The sequence below is a fragment of the Drosophila tropicalis genome, unplaced genomic scaffold (genome assembly GCF_018151085.1).
Source record: "Drosophila tropicalis isolate 14030-0801.00 unplaced genomic scaffold, ASM1815108v1 contig_463, whole genome shotgun sequence".
Classification (NCBI taxonomy): domain Eukaryota; kingdom Metazoa; phylum Arthropoda; class Insecta; order Diptera; family Drosophilidae; genus Drosophila; species Drosophila tropicalis.
Genome location: NW_027172929.1, coordinates 657,554 through 675,684, shown reverse-complemented (window position 1 = coordinate 675,684; position 18,131 = coordinate 657,554). Strand labels below are relative to the sequence as shown.

General features: G+C 38.4%; 2 protein-coding genes across 4 annotated transcripts; one reads left to right on the top strand and one right to left on the bottom strand.

Moving 5' to 3' along the window:
- The first annotated feature begins 119 nt into the window (after positions 1-119).
- Pop2 (CCR4-NOT transcription complex subunit Pop2) lies at positions 120-5,953 on the top strand. 3 transcript variants are annotated; one of them, XM_068287221.1, is made up of 5 exons: positions 133-601; positions 1,554-1,645; positions 2,474-2,820; positions 2,892-3,309; positions 5,161-5,953. In XM_068287221.1, exons 1-5 carry the CDS (start codon positions 598-600, stop codon positions 5,284-5,286), a joined length of 987 nt encoding a protein of 328 aa, XP_068143322.1. In that variant the 5' UTR covers positions 133-597; the 3' UTR covers positions 5,287-5,953. The 3 variants fall into 3 exon arrangements, with proteins under 3 accessions (XP_068143320.1, XP_068143321.1, XP_068143322.1); XM_068287219.1 differs by lacking the exon at positions 5,161-5,953 and having other exon boundaries at positions 120-601; positions 2,892-4,192; XM_068287220.1 differs by lacking the exons at positions 1,554-1,645; positions 5,161-5,953 and having other exon boundaries at positions 125-601; positions 2,892-4,192.
- A 1,359-nt stretch (positions 5,954-7,312) lies between these two features.
- Positions 7,313-14,329, bottom strand: zye. Its single transcript, XM_068287187.1, has 5 exons — positions 14,284-14,329; positions 13,979-14,198; positions 12,503-13,899; positions 11,474-12,370; positions 7,313-11,376 (listed from the first exon to the last, which is right to left on the bottom strand). The coding sequence occupies exons 1-5, from the start codon at positions 14,327-14,329 to the stop codon at positions 7,313-7,315; spliced, it is 6,624 nt and encodes a 2,207-aa protein (XP_068143288.1).
- Positions 14,330-18,131: the final 3,802 nt, after the last annotated feature.

The following is an 18,131-nucleotide window of genomic DNA, read 5'->3' as shown; positions in this document are numbered from 1 at the left end:
CAACACTGACAAAATTTATCGATATATCGATTAATGGAAACATATGTTTCTCTTATACAAAATAAAAAATAATATATAATAAATATTTTACACCCATTCACTTACACCTACATACATATGTACAGTAACTCAAAAATTAAAAATTCTAGAAATTAAAAAAACTCAAAAATCTTCACACAAATGTGTGTGTAGCCCTTAAATTTTGCTTGTCGCCGACTTCTATCACGCGTTGTCCAACCCTGTCGTCAACAAATTGTCTTTAACCCACACTATTCTTTATATTTCTTTAATATTATGCCAATTGCCCGACTCGCAACTTATTCATCAAAAAACCATTCGAATAAGTAGCCGCAAGGGGTCACAGAAGTGCCTTGCTCGCAGGTAGTGGTGCATCCAGCCAGGAAGAACAAAGCCGATTTGAAAAATATAGCCGAAAAGCAACTATTGCATCCCGCCACAAAATTTCTCCCCCGCCCATCGCTTGCTCCGGAACGCCGCCGACGACGCTGCTTGCTGTAATATATAATTTAATTGCGTTAATAGTGCATTAAATAAATAACAGCAACGGACAAGTTGGAGAAAATTCTTTACTATGAAATGGGTAAGTCATGGAATTGTATCTGCTGGGGAAGATTGGCAACTTATAGATTTTCCATTTGTGTGTATTAGACCTCTTGTGTGTTGGCCTTGACATGCAATTGGGTGCATTTTACATGCCCATGCAATTGTGTTGTTGTTGTAGATGGCATTATACGTGTGTGTGTGTGTCTGTGTTTATGTGTGAGTGAATAGAAAGAGTAATGATTGCGACCCACTCTCGCTATGTTCCACTTATAACGGTTCTTTTTGGAATAGGATACCCAATTGACCCAATTACGATTAATATTTCTTTCTTCCATTTGACAATTGCTTTCTCTATCATCTCTTTCTATTCGGCATTGTGCCGGTCTGTAAAGAGTTAAATTGTTCAGTTTATTGTTCGAGATTAGCTAAATCCCCCTTTCCCTAGACGTTATTTTGGGGTATACGTACATATATGTAATGCCATCATTCCCTCTCTCAAAGAATTTAAGATTGTGAAATTGTACCGTATGCAACAGATTGAACTTTATAAAATCTCTCAATCCTTAAAATTTCCCTTTCTTTCGATTCTTTAGATCACACTACATGTTGTCTCCCTCTAAATTTCTCTCCCTCCCTACTTAGCCATGTTTCTATCCCTTTCTTTTTGACATCTCAAATGGGATTAGCTTAATGTCATCGATATAATGCCAGATTTTTTTTTTGATTCAAACTGCAATTTTTAATTGCCTACTCATTTATATTATCGATTACTCTCTCATACTGACAATCGCTTTCCTCTCAGCTTAAATATTGTCAATTTCTCTAGAAGTGTCCACATCGTCGTTAGCAGCAACTCAAAAAAAAATAATATATATTTATAAAACTATAAAAAACAAAAAACCCAACAAACAAAAACATTTAAATAAAAAAAGTTTCTAAAAATCTTTATAAATAATATCAAAAAGTGAAAAACACTTGTGTTGCTTAAGGCTTCAGCTTAGGGCAGTGGGAAGAGGTGGCTGAAGCGGTTTCGGTACCAACTCCTCCGCAGCGGCAACAACAGACGACGACCGGCGACGATGTAAGTAGCACCACTACTCCATCTCGTGTTAATCTCCAATTCCAATTCCAAAAGCAATTCCAAATATACTCAATCTAAAGTTTTGTTTTTTATTTTAACTATTTTCTCCACCCTCTCTCTCTCTCTCTCAATCTATGTTTATTTATTTGGACAATATACTTTGCAGTGGGGGTATAAATATACATACATATAGAATATTGTAAAAATCTTGTCCGTTATGGTCCTTTGTTATTCTTATGAAAAATCCAAAATTTTGAAAAAGAACGTGCATAATATAAAACATAAAACAAATTCGAACCAAAAGTTGTAATTTTCGTAGAAACTGCAAAGGTATTTATATATAAAACTTCGGTGTTTCGAGGTTGGCTTTTTGGTATGTTTTTTTTATTGCTGTTTTTATCACCATCCTAAAAACCTTTTTGATTTACTTTTCTTTTTCGTAACAGCAAAATTCTCTTAACTGCAAATCAATAAATTGGCTGGCAAAAACTTAGAGTATACATATGTATATAACTACCAAAATTCATTTACCATCATATAAGCAAAAACAAAAAAATTGTATTGAATTTCTGTTTACTTTAAGGCCTAAAGTGTCTTTTTCAATCAGTTGGTTCGGCTATATACATATACATATATAAACCTATATATTGATAATCCATCCACATGAACCCCCAATCAACACTTATACACACACACACACACTACAAAGACTTACCCGCACAGAGAAACAAAATATCTATACATATATTGGCATTCAACCCATTGACACACACTCAAGTATATCGAACTGTCTTTTATCCTCTTTGCTACTTTCGTCCTTTTCGATAGCAAATGCCTTCGGCCATTAGTGGCGCGGCTCATGGCCAAGTGCATATACCCAGCAATGAGGAATGTGGCATACGTGATGTCTGGAAGCATAATCTGGAGGAGGAATTCCGTACTATACGCAAAGTAGTGCAAAAATATCATTATGTGGCCATGGACACAGAGTTTCCCGGCGTTGTGGCCCGACCTGTGGGCGAATTCCGATCCACAGCGGATTATCATTATCAGCTGTTGCGCTGCAATGTCGATTTGTTAAGGATCATTCAGCTGGGACTGACATTTATGGACGATGAGGGTAAAACTCCACCGGGTTACTCAACATGGCAATTCAATTTCAAGTTTAACTTGAGGTAAGAGGAATATCTTTATTTCTTTTTTGCCTTTCTTCTCAGTGTACTAAAGTAATTTATTTTGTTTCCAGCGAGGACATGTATGCCCAAGACTCGATTGATTTGCTACAGAATTCGGGCATACAATTCAAGAAACATGAAGAGGATGGGATCGATCCGACTGAATTTGCGGAATTACTAATGAGTTCTGGTATTGTGCTAGTGGATAACATTAAATGGCTTTGCTTTCACTCTGGCTATGATTTTGGTTATCTACTAAAACTACTTACCGATCAGAATCTGCCCGCCGATGAGGCTGACTTCTTTGAACTGCTACACATCTATTTTCCCAACATTTTCGACATCAAATATCTGATGAAGTCATGCAAGAATCTTAAAGGTGGTCTGCAGGAAGTGGCCGATCAATTGGAACTACGTCGCGTTGGACCGCAGCATCAGGCCGGATCGGATGCTTTGCTAACGGGCATGGCGTTCTTTAAAATGCGTGAGGTACAGCTTACAAAGGGTTTGGACTTTATGCTAGAGAAGCCAAATAACTTCTTTCCTTATTTGTTTGAGAACACCATGAACATAAAGCCCACATGTGCCATAATCAGTTTGCTTCGCAAGGCTAACACTAAAATGCCATTAGAAGTTGGTTCGCATTGTTGTAGTAGTTGTCATGATGAAGATCACGATCAGGATCATGATGACGATGATGATGATGATGATAATGGTGACGTTGACCATAATGATGCTAATAATAACAATGTTAATATCGCAGCTGCTGGCAGCAGCACCAATTGTTGCTCTCCAGCGTCACTCACACAAATCACTACATTCGATAAGGATGTAATTGGTGGCGAAGGGGAATCTATCACCTCTTTGGAATTGTTAATCAAAGTTTTTACTAAGGTTTCACCACGTGATAATGTCTTGGAGCCACTAACTTCTCAGGGTGCAACCCACATGCCCAAGCTCTAGTTGATCTCATTTGTTATTGGTACCAATTTCCAATATCATCATCAACGTCGTTATCATCATTCAAACATGGGAGCTACATCAGACTCATTCTCCATTCACTTACACATTTATAAATATATTATCTATCTGTATATTCATATGAATTAGTTTTTAGTTTTTTCATGCGGTGCCTTAAACACTTTTTCACACTTCTAATCTCTTTAATATAATTCTAAAACGAATGAATTCAATGACAAAATGAAATGAGAGAGCGATTCTTGTTGTCAACAACTCAACTGTGAAATTAATATGTCTGTTAATTTTTAAACAAAAACTAACACTATAACTAACCACCAACACTTAAGTTGAAAGTATAATTACTGAATTTAACAATATGGAAAATTAAAACACAAGAATTTAGCAATTGGCATTTCTTTCGTTTTTATTTTTTAACCATCTTAAAAGACACAAAACACAATTCATTAATATAATATTTTCGCATCTCATTAAGATCTAGAAAAGATTCTGTCAAAATTTTACTTAAGACTGGTTGTGTGTCATTTTCTCCACTTACTTTTAATTTAGTGCATGGCAAAGAACATCTCTTCAGATAAGTAGATAGTTAGAGTATTGAAAGTACAGAATTATCTTGGATTGCAAGCCAAATTGGGTATAGTTTATAAGTTTTATCAGTTTGGTTGGTGGCTATAAAATGTAATAATATGAAAATTAATATGGTGTTGTTTTAAAATGGGATGGATATATGTATTTACCTTTAAATATTTTTGTAGTTTTTTCCAAATATTTGCTTTATTCTGTTTGGCCTGCTTATGAATATTATTTTTTTGACATTTAAAATATTTGTTTAGAAACTGATGTAGATTTCTAACATCTTTTTGTGATTGTATTATTAAAACCGCTTGCTTTTCAATATTTTTTATAATACAGTTTTTTTTTTATGTATATTTTCTTTTCGTTTTATTTGTTGTTGATCTATATTTTATTTCTATTTCGTTTGATTAATTTTAAGCTCTTTGTTGAGGAATATATATAAACATGGCTTGAAAATTGAAAAAAGTATAGAGCAAGTGGAAAAAAAACCTTTTCGAAGAAGTAAACAAAAAGAAAATTGACCTCTGAACAAAACAAAAAGTATAATAACAACAATTTAAATAAAAACTAACTAGATCGAGCATTTAACATCGCTTAACGGTATGTAAAACTAACAATTGTTAACCAACGAAAGAATAACTCCGTGTACTTTTGGGCGCTTTTCTGTGATTGTGGTACTATACATATATATATAAGAATATATCGGGAACTTTAAGTCTTATCATAGCTATAATTTATGGAGAAACAAAAGTACGAATTCTAATTTGATTAATTATTATATTTCAGATGTTCTTTGAGGATAATATTGATCATGCGAAATATTCTGGACATTTATATGGCCTGGGCACATCGTTCATTGTGAATGGTACCAATTTCCATGAGAATAATGGCGAAACGAATAGTGCCTCATGATTTATCCTGATGAGTAATGTTGTTGTGCCGGATAAGAAATTCGAACACGAATCAGGAGGTGGTGGTAGTGGTGGTGGCGGTGGCGTTGCCAGTAATGGAAATGGTGGAGGTGTATTAGCAGATGCAACAGCAGCAGCAATGATAACATCATCATTAGCAACAACAACAACAGCAACAACAATACCACAAATAGCGACAGCAGCACCACCAATAACGCTAACAACAACAACAATAGCAGCAATGACGGTAACATCAATCTCGTCGCCAACTCCAGTCAGGATAATCAATGCCAACAACAACAGCGGCTGCAGTCAACAACAGCAATCAGCCGCTTTATTACAATAATTATTCCCTTGTTTTTTTTTTAACAAACAATTTATACACCGTTTATAAACAAACACATAGACATAGTGTGTAGACACACACACATACAACCCAAACCACCACACATAGTACAGCATACACCATTACAATATAACACACACACACACTTCCCTTGGTGAACGTTTGTTTTACTCCAAAACCAATTGCTACTCTTCTTTTCTAAATCAAACAAGAAAATTCGCTACAAATTCAATTCAATTTAAGAATTAACAAAATACATTTAAAGAAAAAACAAAAACGCTAAAAAAATATTTGTATATTCAAAAAAATACGATTTCAATTTCTGCATGTCTTTAAATGTTGCAACACAAAACGAAAAAAACAAAAAACATACAAAAACAAAACAAATTAAAACTAAGTTAACTATTGTAAGCCCAACAGATGGTGGCAACCAATCTAGAATATTGTGTATTTGTATCAAAAAAAAAAAAAAAAAAAAGGAAAACGGAAAAACCGTTAACAAAGTAATATATAAAAAAGAATATTTTTAAATTAGTGTAAATACTTTTGTTTGACTTTTAAGTTGGTTGGAGCTTTAAAAGATTTTAAAATTTTCCTCATTCAAAGAAAAGGACGTTAGATTGAGCTTTGAGTCATGGTAATATTATTTTATTTGTCTTTTCTTGTTTAAGAAATCTGTGCAAACAAGTTTTGGTAAGTCTGGCAATGCTCTGCTTAATCCTCTCCCATTCAGCCTTTCGCTCTCTTTTTATAAAGTGCTCGCCGTTAAGTTGATGGCTATTTGTCTTTTTACGTGTAAATGGGTAATTTTAGTGTTTTTGTTTTGTTTTAAATATGTATATATGTATGTATGTACATATTTATGTTTATGTGTAGAAAAGTGCAAAAGAAGAAAGAACAGAATAAAAAAATGTTCGCCAACGCTGTGTGTAGCAGAGAGAAAGTGAGTCAAGTACGGATGCGATCAAGTTTCCTTGTTTGTTGTTGTTTTTTTTTTGTTATACGTGTTACGAAGGACAAAACAAAAAAAGGGAAAGAGAGCATAGTTAACTGTGGATTATAAGGTAAGTGGCTTAATGCTTTTCTTTTTCTAAATTACTGGATGCAATTACGTGCTAATGAAATATGAAAACGCCAGGAATTAAGAGGAAACGTTTTAAGTTACTTGACGAATAAATTGTAAACCGTATTTTCTAACGAATTTATATTTGCCTACTACTTACTGAACTCAGTAGTATTGTTTTTTTTTTTTTGACAGCTGCCAATAATTGAATACAATCGATTGTTGAGTCATTTTCGATTTAAGCTCTATCACAAAGATTTCACAATTGGTGGTGAACCCTTTTGAGATTTTCTGTATGATCGCAGTTTGAGATTACCTCTAATACGGCATTTTCCTACAGGCTAGAACGTTTCAAAGTAAGGGTTCCAGATTCTACATACATATTCCAATGTAACTTTCTATATGTTGAGTAAAAAATAAACTTCTTCATTTACATATTTATGAAATAGGAAGCGAAAAAGACGCGTTGTATATTATATATAACGAACAACTGAACATACATACATACAAAAATATATATATTTTTTTAAATAGGCATAATAATGAATAACATTCTAAGTAAAATACATATCGGTTTAGGGATGAGTATTTCTAGTGTATAATTTTCATACTATCTGACTATTTCACATTGATCCCGGTGCGTATGCCGAGAGTCAGAGAAATTATTTCCTTTTCCGGTGGACGTTCACTGAATTCACGCTTCATAATCTTCCTCGATAATAGATCATCATCGGTTTGATCAGCAATTATGAGGGGATTCAATTCGGCATCCTGATTAAGATCACGTTTACTTCTCTTTAATTCGCTCTCGTCATCTTCGTCCAGTTCAAAGACATTGTTGTTTGTGGAGGCCAATTTGTTGATTTCATTGAAGAATAAACTTCTCGCATCGCGTATAGTCCTATCATAGCCTGGATCACTCAAAGGAGGCAAGTAAGTGGCTGGAATGCGGCTTGTGCCCTTGTATCCACTATCAGGACAACGAGGATCAATGGACCCTGGATAGCAATAAACAGGAGTCGTTGCAGGTTGAGTCGTTGTGGTTACTAAGCTGTGTCCACAACGCGGATCCGAGGATCCTGGATAGCAATTTGGTTTTTGAGTGGTCTCTGGCTCCTGTGGGCATTGGGGATCTGTGGATCCAGGGTAGCAATTCGGCTTTGGAGTGGTCTTGGGTTCTTGTGGACAGCGTAGATCAGTTGAACCCGGATAACAATTGGGCCTTGAAGTAGTGGTTACTGGTGTCCTGGTAGTTGGTGGGAGGTATGTAGCAGGTACGCATTCAGGATCATTCGATCCAGGATAACATCTAGGCTTCAGTGTCGTTCTAGAAGTCTGTGGGCAACGAGGATCAGTTGATCCTGGATAACAATTGGGCCTTGAAGTAGTAGTTACTGGTGTCCTGGTAGTTGGTGGGAGGTATGTAGCGGGTACGCATTCGGGATCATTTGAACCTGGATAACATCTTGGTTTTGGAGTGGTTTTGGGCACCTGTGGGCAACGAGGATCTGTCGATCCGGGGTAACAATTTGGCTTAAGAGTTGTCCGTGGCTCCTGCGGGCATCGTGGGTCTGTAGATCCAGGATAGCAATTGGGTTTTGGAGTCGTTTTAGGTTCTTGTGGGCAACGGGGATCTGTCGATCCTGGATAACAATTTGGTTTTGGAGTAGTTTTTGGCTCCTGCGGGCATCGTGGATCAGTTGAACCAGGATAGCACCTTGGTTGCGATGTTGTCACGGGAATTCTTGTAGTAGGAGTCCGCGATGTTGGGGGCAAGTATGTAGCCGGTTGACATTTTGGATCATCTGAGCCCTCAAAACATCCAGATTTCCGAGTAGTAGGAACCTTTGGACATCTTGGGTCCGGGGAACCAGGGAAACAATTGAGGCAATTCGGATCGGTTGAACCCGGGCGACAGGATGTTGAAGGAGTTTGAGTTGTCTTTATAAGTATTTGACAATCTGGGTCAGTGGATCCGGGATAACATCTTGGTCTGGAAGTAGTTGTTTGTACTTTTGGACAACGAGGATCGTTCGAGCCAGGGTAACAATTCGGTTTGGGAGTAGTTTTTGGCTCCTGTGGGCATCGTGGATCTGTGGATCCCGGATAGCAATTGGCTTTTGGTGTAGTTATGGGAATCCTTGTGGTTGGTGGGAGGTATGTGGTTGGTTCACATTCAGGATCATTCGATCCAGGATAACATCTAGGCTTGAGTGTAGTTCTAGACGTCTGAGGGCAACGAGGGTCAGTTGATCCCGGATAACAATTGGGCCTTGAAGTAGTTACTGGTGTCCTGGTAGTTGGTGGAAGGTATGTAGCAGGTACACATTCAGGATCATCTGAACCTGGATAACATCTTGGTTTTTGAGTGGTTTTAGGCACCTGTGGGCAACGAGGATCTGTAGATCCGGGGAAGCAATTTGGCTTAGGAGTTGTCCGAGGCTCCTGCGGGCATCGGGGGTCTGTAGATCCGGGATAGCAATTCGGCTTTGGAGTCGTTTTAGGTTCTTGAGGGCAACGGGGATCTGTCGATCCTGGATAACAATTCGGTTTTGGAGTAGTTTTTGGCTCCTGCGGGCATCGTGGATCAGTTGAACCAGGATAGCACCTTGGTTTCGATGTTGTCACGGGAATCCTTGTAGTAGGAGTCCGCGATGTTGGGGGCAAGTATGTAGCCGGTTGACATTTTGGATCATCTGAGCCCTCAAAACATCCAGATTTCCGAGTAGTTGGAACCTTTGGACATCTTGGATCCGGGGAACCAGGGAAGCAATTGAGGCAATTCGGATCAGTTGAACCCGGGCGACAGGATGTTGAAGGAGTTTGAGTTGTCTTTATAAGTATTTGACAATCTGGGTCAGTGGATCCGGGATAACATCTTGGTCTGGAAGTAGTTGTTGGTACTTTTGGACAACGAGGATCGTTCGAGCCAGGGTAACAATTCGGTTTGGGAGTAGTTTTTGGCTCCTGTGGGCATCGTGGATCTGTGGATCCCGGATAGCAATTGTTTTTTGGTGTAGTTATGGGAATCCTTGTGGTTGGTGGGAGGTATGTGGTTGGTTCACATTCAGGATCATTCGATCCAGGATAACATCTAGGCTTGAGTGTAGTTCTAGGCGTTTGAGGGCAACGAGGGTCAGTTGATCCCGGATAACAATTGGGCCTTGAAGTAGTTACTGGTGTCCTGGTAGTTGGTGGAAGGTATGTAGCAGGTACACATTCAGGATCATCTGAACCTGGATAACATCTTGGTTTTTGAGTGGTTTTAGGCACCTGTGGGCAACGAGGATCTGTCGATCCGGGGAAGCAATTTGGCTTAGGAGTTGTCCGAGGCTCCTGCGGGCATCGGGGGTCTGTAGATCCAGGATAGCAATTCGGCTTTGGAGTCGTTTTAGGTTCTTGTGGGCAACGGGGATCTGTCGATCCTGGATAACAATTTGGTTTTGGAGTAGTTTTTGGCTCCTGCGGGCATCGTGGATCAGTTGAACCAGGATAGCACCTTGGTTTCGATGTTGTCACGGGAATCCTTGTAGTAGGAGTCCGCGATGTTGGGGGCAAGTATGTAGCCGGTTGACATTTTGGATCATCTGAGCCCTCAAAACATCCAGATTTCCGAGTAGTTGGAACCTTTGGACATCTTGGATCCGGGGAACCAGGGAAGCAATTGAGGCAATTCGGATCGGTTGAACCCGGGCGACAGGATGTTGAAGGAGTTTGAGTTGTCTTTATAAGTATTTGACAATCTGGGTCAGTGGATCCGGGATAACATCTTGGTCTGGAAGTAGTTGTTTGTACTTTTGGACAACGAGGATCGTTCGAGCCAGGGTAACAATTCGGCTTGGGAGTAGTTTTTGGCTCCTGTGGGCATCGTGGATCTGTGGATCCCGGATAGCAATTGGCTTTTGGTGTAGTTATGGGAATCCTTGTGGTTGGTGGGAGGTATGGAGGGCAACGAGGGTCAGTTGATCCCGGATAACAATTGGGCCTTGAAGTAGTTACTGGTGTCCTGGTAGTTGGTGGAAGGTATGTAGCAGGTACACATTCAGGATCATTTGAACCTGGATAACATCTTGGTTTCTGAGTGGTTTTAGGTTCCTGTGGGCAACGCGGATCTGGTGATCCGGGGAAGCAATTTGGCTTAGGAGTTGTCCGAGGCTCCTGCGGGCATCGGGGGTCTGTAGATCCAGGATAGCAATTCGGCTTTGGAGTCGTTTTAGGTTCTTGTGGACAACGGGGATCTGTCGATCCTGGATAACAATTCGGTTTTGGAGTAGTTTTTGGCTCCTGCGGGCATCGTGGATCAGTTGAACCAGGATAGCACCTTGGTTGCGATGTTGTCACGGGAATTCTTGTAGTAGGAGTCCGCGATGTTGGGGGCAAGTATGTAGCCGGTTGACATTTGGGATCATCTGAGCCCTCAAAACATCCAGATTTCCGAGTAGTTGGAACTTTTGGACATCTTGGATCCGGGGAACCAGGGAAGCAGTTAAGACAATCCGGATCGTTTGAACCCGGCCGGCAGGATGTCAAAGGCGATTTGGTTGTCTTTCTTATTGGCTGACAATCCGGGTCAGTGGATCCAGGATAACATCTGGGCTTCGGTGTGGTTTTAACTGTTTGAGGACACCGTGGATCTGTAGATCCTGGAAAACATCTTGGCTGTCGAGTTGTTATCGGGGGGCCTTGTTGTTGGTGGGGAAATTGTAGTATATTCGCATTCCGGGTCGCTTGAACCAGGGTAGCATCTTGCTTTAGGAGTTGTTCTTGATTCCTGAGGACAACGCGGATCTGTAGATCCCGGATAACATCTTGCTTTTGGCGTGGTAGCAGGAGTCCTGGTGGTTGGTGGTAAATATGTAGCTGGAGTGCACTCCGGATCGCTTGATCCAGGATAACACCTTGGTTTAGATGTTGTCCTTGGCGTTTGTGGGCAGCGGGGATCTGTTGACCCTGGATAGCACCTTGGTTTGGCAGTTGTTACAGGTGGCCTAGTTGTTGGAGGGGGATTTGTTTTGGGTTCGCACTCAGGATCATTTGAACCTGGATAACATCTTGGTTTCTGAGTGGTTTTAGGTTCGTGTGGGCAACGAGAATCTTTCGATCCTGGGTAACAATTAGGCTTAGGAGTTGTCCGAGGCTCCTGCGGGCATCGAGTGTCTGTAGATCCAGGATAGCAATTCGGCTTTGGAGTCGTTCTAGGTTCTTGTGGACAACGGGGATCTGTCGATCCTGGATAACAATTCGGTTTTGGAGTAGTTTTTGGCTCCTGCGGGCATCGTGGATCAGTTGAACCAGGATAGCACCTTGGCTTCGATGTTGTCACGGGAATTCTTGTAGTAGGAATCCGCGATGTTGGGGGCAAGTATGTAGCCGGTTGACATTTTGGATCATCGGAGCCCTCAAAACATCCAGATTTCCGAGTAGTTGGAACTTTTGGACATCTTGGATCCGGGGAACCAGGGAAGCAGTTAAGACAATCCGGATCGGTTGAACCTGGCCGGCAGGATGTCAAAGGCGATTTGGTTGTCTTTCTTATTGGCTGACAATCCGGGTCGGTGGATCCAGGATAACATCTTGGCTTCGGTGTGGTTTTAACTGTTTGAGGACACCGTGGATCTGTAGATCCCGGATAACATCTTGGCTGTCGAGTAGTTATCGGAGGCCTTGTTGTTGGTGGGGAATTCGTAGTATATTCGCATTCCGGGTCGCTTGAACCAGGGTAGCATCTTGCTTTAGGAGTTGTTCTGGGTTCTTGAGGACAACGCGGATCTGTAGATCCCGGATAACATCTTGCTTTTGGCGTGGTAGCAGGAGTCCTGGTGGTTGGTGGTAAATATGTAGCTGGAGTGCACTCCGCATCGCTTGATCCAGGATAACACCTTGGTTTAGATGTTGTCCTGGGCGTTTGTGGACAGCGGGGATCAGTTGACCCCGGATAGCATCTTGGTTTGTCAGTAGTTACAGGTGGTCTAGTTGTTTGAGGCGGATTAGTTTTCGGTTCACAATCAGGGTCGTCTGAACCAGGATAACATCTTGGCTTTGGAGTGGTTCTAGGTTCTTGTGGACAACGAGGGTCTGTTGACCCGGGATAACACCTTGGCCTCGTGGTAGTTACGGGAATTCTTGTAGTAGGAGTCCGCGATGTTGGTGGCAAGTATGTTGGCGTTTGACATTTCGGATCATTTGAGCCATCAAAGCAACCTGGTTTTGGAGTAGTCAGTACTTTAGGACATCTTGGGTCTGGGGAACCAGGGTAACAGTTAAGACACTCTGGATCGGTGGAGCCCGGCCGACAAGATTTTAAAGAAGGTTGAGTCGTCTTTATAAGTATTTGACAATCTGGGTCGGTGGAACCAGGATAACAGCTGGGTTTGGGAGTAGTTGTTGGTTCTTGAGGACAACGTGGATCAGTTGATCCTGGATAACACCTTGGTCTTGGTGATGTTATGGGTACCCTACTTGTCGTTCGCGGCCGGGTTGTTGTGAGATCAGTTGTACCGCAATTGACATTATTGGAGCCGGGAGGACATGGGTTTTCGATCAAATCACCACAGGTGTAATCCCGCTCACAACTTCCATTACATAATTCAATATCGCATTTCAGATAAACCTGCGAGCGGTCTGGGAACTTAAATGCCTTTAGCGTATTATAAAATGTTGAGGTCTGAGCACCATTCGAAGATAATTCCAATTTCTTCCATTCTCCAAATATTTTTGGTTTCAATGAACATCCTCTCTTATCGGAAAGCTTAAGTCTCTTGGTGTTGCGTCCATCGAAATCGGTATTATCAGAGGCATAGCACTGAAGGATATTTACATCCCAAGTTTGTGTTAAATGTTTCACATTAATGGTAAAGGTTATATCGGTGCCCAGTTTTAGGGTGTAGTTTATGGGCTTAATATTTGGCGGTATTCCTGTACCGATTTCCATCCAACACTCAACCGGACCACTTGGCGTGTCCACAGAGACAACTTCCAGCATGTCCACAACGAAGGGCTTAAAGTAAACGGTTTTCTCCTGCTCATCGCCGCGGCTGCACGATATCTTACGGGCTATATCCCAACTCTCCTGAACGTCCTGATCGTTCTGGATAATTAGAATATTATCAACAGAAGCGCACAGGGAACAAGATGGCTTACTGCCACAGCCATCAAAAGGAACATTAAAGATGAATGTACGTTCATTGCTGTTGGCCTTTACATAGCTGCAGCGGAAAGAAAAATGCATATGTATATGTACGTGTATAGAGATTGACCATTGAATATGTATGTGTGTGTACTCACTTGCATTTGGGATCACTAAAATAGCCCTGACTGTAAATGACTCCATTGAATATTTCATTGAATTCAACCTCAACTATCATGCCATTCGCTTGATCGCATTTCACATCGATTTTCGCAATATTTTGAGCTGATGTATCCCTAATGAAACGGTTTAGAGATCCATCCAATTCAGCAATATCATTGATTGAATCGTCGTCATCATCGTTAATAGCCATCACACCTGCCGCTATGACCTTTTGACAAACACCGGACCGGAGCAAATTATACAGTTAGCGGTATAAAGAATTGACTTTAACTAATTGAACTTACCAAAACCTGCATTAGCAGGAAAATATGGCCGATGTTGACCATCTTGAGGGTGTGTCGGAACCAAGCTGAGGTAAAAATAAAAAAAATAATACAACATTTTTATCATCAAGTTTTATAGCGATGGCTACACACTCCCACCTATTAATAATGTGTGTGTGTGTTTTTCTGTTTTTATGTTTGTAACTCTAATTCTAATACGTACTTTATGTATTTAGGTACATAAAATGCAACCAAAAACGATTTGCACAATCGTTTACATGATTTTTTTTTTTTTTTTTTTTTTTTAGTTTGTTGTTGTCCCCTTAATTTTTTTTGGTATTGTTTTTTCCTTCTTTTTTTTTTTTTGCTGATTTATTTGTATTTGTCAAATGGTTAATAGCTCATAAATTACCGGGTGAATGGTAATACCGAAAAAGAAAAAAAAAAAAAAATACTAAAAACTAAACCTTACCCTGGGTAAAGGTAAATTGCATTTGCTTGGGCCACTTGAGCACTAAAACGGGTTTGTTTTGTACTTGTGTGCTGTTTTTTTTTTTTTTTTACTCTTAAATTTTAAATAATACAACTAACCTTTGGAAAATAAATAAATAAAAACAGGAGGCCAGAAAGGAATGGGGATGGGGGAGGTAACTGGTGATTTCAAAATCCATAAATTCAAAAACTCACAGACAAAAGCCATTGGGATTGGGAAGAAAGACGAAGAAACAAATAGTTACGAGTGCCTATTACTTATTTGTTTGTATGTGTGTGTTGATGTTGCTCTAAAGTTGTTAAGGGGGCCTCAATTTAGGTGCCTTTTGTCTGGCATTGGCTTCTGCAATTTGATGGTTATTTGTTTGATTTGCTTCTTCATTTTTGTTTTGTTTTGTTTCTCACTCTGATATTTAATATTTTATTTCTTTCATCAGCAACAAACGAAATGATTGGGTACTTTTGGGTCCTACTTTTTTTTTTTGCGTGGCTAGGTTATGGCAAATAAAATATGAATATATTTATGGTTATTACAACATTGAATCTAATCATACAAACATACGCCTACCCACATAACAATTTATTTATTTATTTATTATTATTATTTCTTTTTTGGAAAATTCTATGCTCATGTATGTATGTATGTATATACCAAACATATCTTTCAAAGTTAATCGCTTGAATATTAAATTTATCTATGTTAAACACATTAACTGTCAGTTTTAGCTTTGATCTTGACCATTTTTATCATCAATTCTTAATCGATATAGCCAAATTGATTGACTTGTAATTAGAAAATATTTGGTGACCTCATGGCCAGTCGACAAATGTCAGAGATCAACACGCATATACAAACATACATATGTATGTATGTATGTATGTATATGTACATTGAATATGTAAGATTTATATTCCATAATATGTGAAATAAAAATCTACTTTTATGAAGGAAATTATTATCTATAGAGATTATCTAATCTTCTGCTAGTCGTATGTAAAATCCTAAAATTCCTATTTATTATAGATATAATTTTGAATGAAAATCTTAAAAAGTGCTGTTAATAAAAATAAAAAGAATCAACAAGTAAAATGTTGCTTAACTTTAAGTGGCCAAGGTTTGGAATTCACTCCCGCCTTAAATAAAAATGAAAAATAAAACTCTAATTATATGACACATTGAAGTGATGTCTAAGCTGAAGGTGTCTACATCATCATCTTCATCATTATCATCATCGTTAACCACATTATCTCATTCACTTTCGTAGAGCTTAAGCAGCTTGATTACGTTTACAACTCCACCTAAATACATTAATAACATATTCCAAAAAAAATGCCTGTGTGTGTGTGTGTGTTGTTTGCTTTTTATTTGTTTTTTTGATAATTTTTTTCTCGTTTTTTTTCTTTTTTTTTGCAAAATTAACACACACTCGGACAAACAATATTGTTTATTTAATTTGATTGCTGCTTTTCTTTTCATGCCACAACCTTGAAAGTGTTTTTTTTTTTTGTTTTCTTCCCCCCGGTTTACGTGTGTGATTTAATTTATGCATATTTTTATATTAGATACCAATATTAAATTTTATAATTATTTAGAGGAGAGGTGTGTGTGTGTGTGTGTGTGTGTGAGCGATTTTTAGCTCATTTGTTTGTTAATTGTTGAAATGTTTTTTTGCATATGCAATATTTATTTCTGTTCGGGGACTAAATCTCCCCAATCCATAATTGTGACCAACAATTCATTGCTAATTAAATGAAATTAGTTATCTACTTTTTAGTATATAAATAGTTGTTCTTTCATTTTGAAATCCGGGTTTTATTGACTGCCAGATCTTGTTAGGTATATATGTATGTGTTTTGTATTCTTAATTGCGATACACCAATCGAGATAAACGATTGAAAAATAAAATATATATACATATATTCTGGAATTCCTGTTCCATTTAGCGCTGTCGATCATATATCACTTTCTTTCTTTAATTTCGAAAGATTAGAAACAAAAGAAAAATAAAAAAAACCTTTTGTTTGAAATGAATTAGAACCAGAATTTTAGAATATTGTTCTGAAATTTACATATTTTTGCATAACACTTTTACTTTCTTTCATTTCTATTTTTGATATTAGAAAACAAAAACAACCTAATAAAATCCTTTGTTTTGGAGATATGATTAATGATTTGACGCACAAGCATTGGATATTTGCGTCAAATTAGTAAACGTTGTTTAATTAACTAAATATTAAACCAAAACTTTATTCAAATTCCAAACACATTAAAAGTTAAATCAAAGCCTGTTTTAAGAGCATAAAACAGTGGCAAATTCTATTTTCATACAATTTCAATAGTTATATAAGCATATTAATAATGATCTGACTCCTGAAGTCATTATTAATATACTAATTGTATACTATATTATTTATGATCTAAGGAGTCCGTTCATAAATAATATATTCAAATAACTATTTCAAATTGTATGAAAATGGAACTTCTTATCTACAATAAAAAAAAAAAAGATCATGATTAAATCAAGAGAAGAAGGAACATTGAACTGATGTTGGTGTTCTTGTCTAACAAAAGTTATTGATTTTAAAGTCTTTTATATTAGCTCTAAGGAAATCCTTGAATGCGTCTATGGCAAACGAAAACGGAAATACATGACGAGTTGAAATAGTAGTAATAATAATAATAAACTTTTAAAGTAAAGCTAATGAGCACAATCAACAAATTGCTAAAACATCTTCAACTCTTTACCAACATTGTCATCGTCATCATCATCGTCATCATCATCTCCAGCTTTGACTGAAAGTCACGCCTAAACGCTTGACCACACACCACACCACACCACACCAAATCAAACCAAATGGGCAATGTTTCAAATAGTTAAATCAGTAAAAGAGAGAAATATTAATAATATGTTGAGGCATTGATTTGACTCTTTTGCCATGAACTCTTGACATTTCGGTTAGCCCGGAGAGTTGGATAGATAGATATATTGGCGGGCATGAGTTGATTATGAGTTTTGGGCGGGGGGTTTTCCATTTGGTGGGTACGGCTTGTTTGGGGTATTCATATTCGTCATGGCAAACAGCTAAACAGGTGAGATTACAACGCGACAGGCGCAATGCCTCTTGCCGCGGTCATTAAAATGTATTTATGGTCCGGTTCGAGACATCTCAAATGTCTGTTTTCCCCCATTCCCCCCAAACTGTAGACAGGGGGGGTGTGATCTAAGTTCAAAGAACAAAAACGCACAGAGCTTCCATTTGTTTAAACAAATTGTTAGCGGCCTTTTTTTATTGTTTTTGTCTTTTTGGGTTTGGGATCGTCGTTTCAACATAAATTGATTGCTTAATTTGGCTAGAAAAGAGACAAATTAGG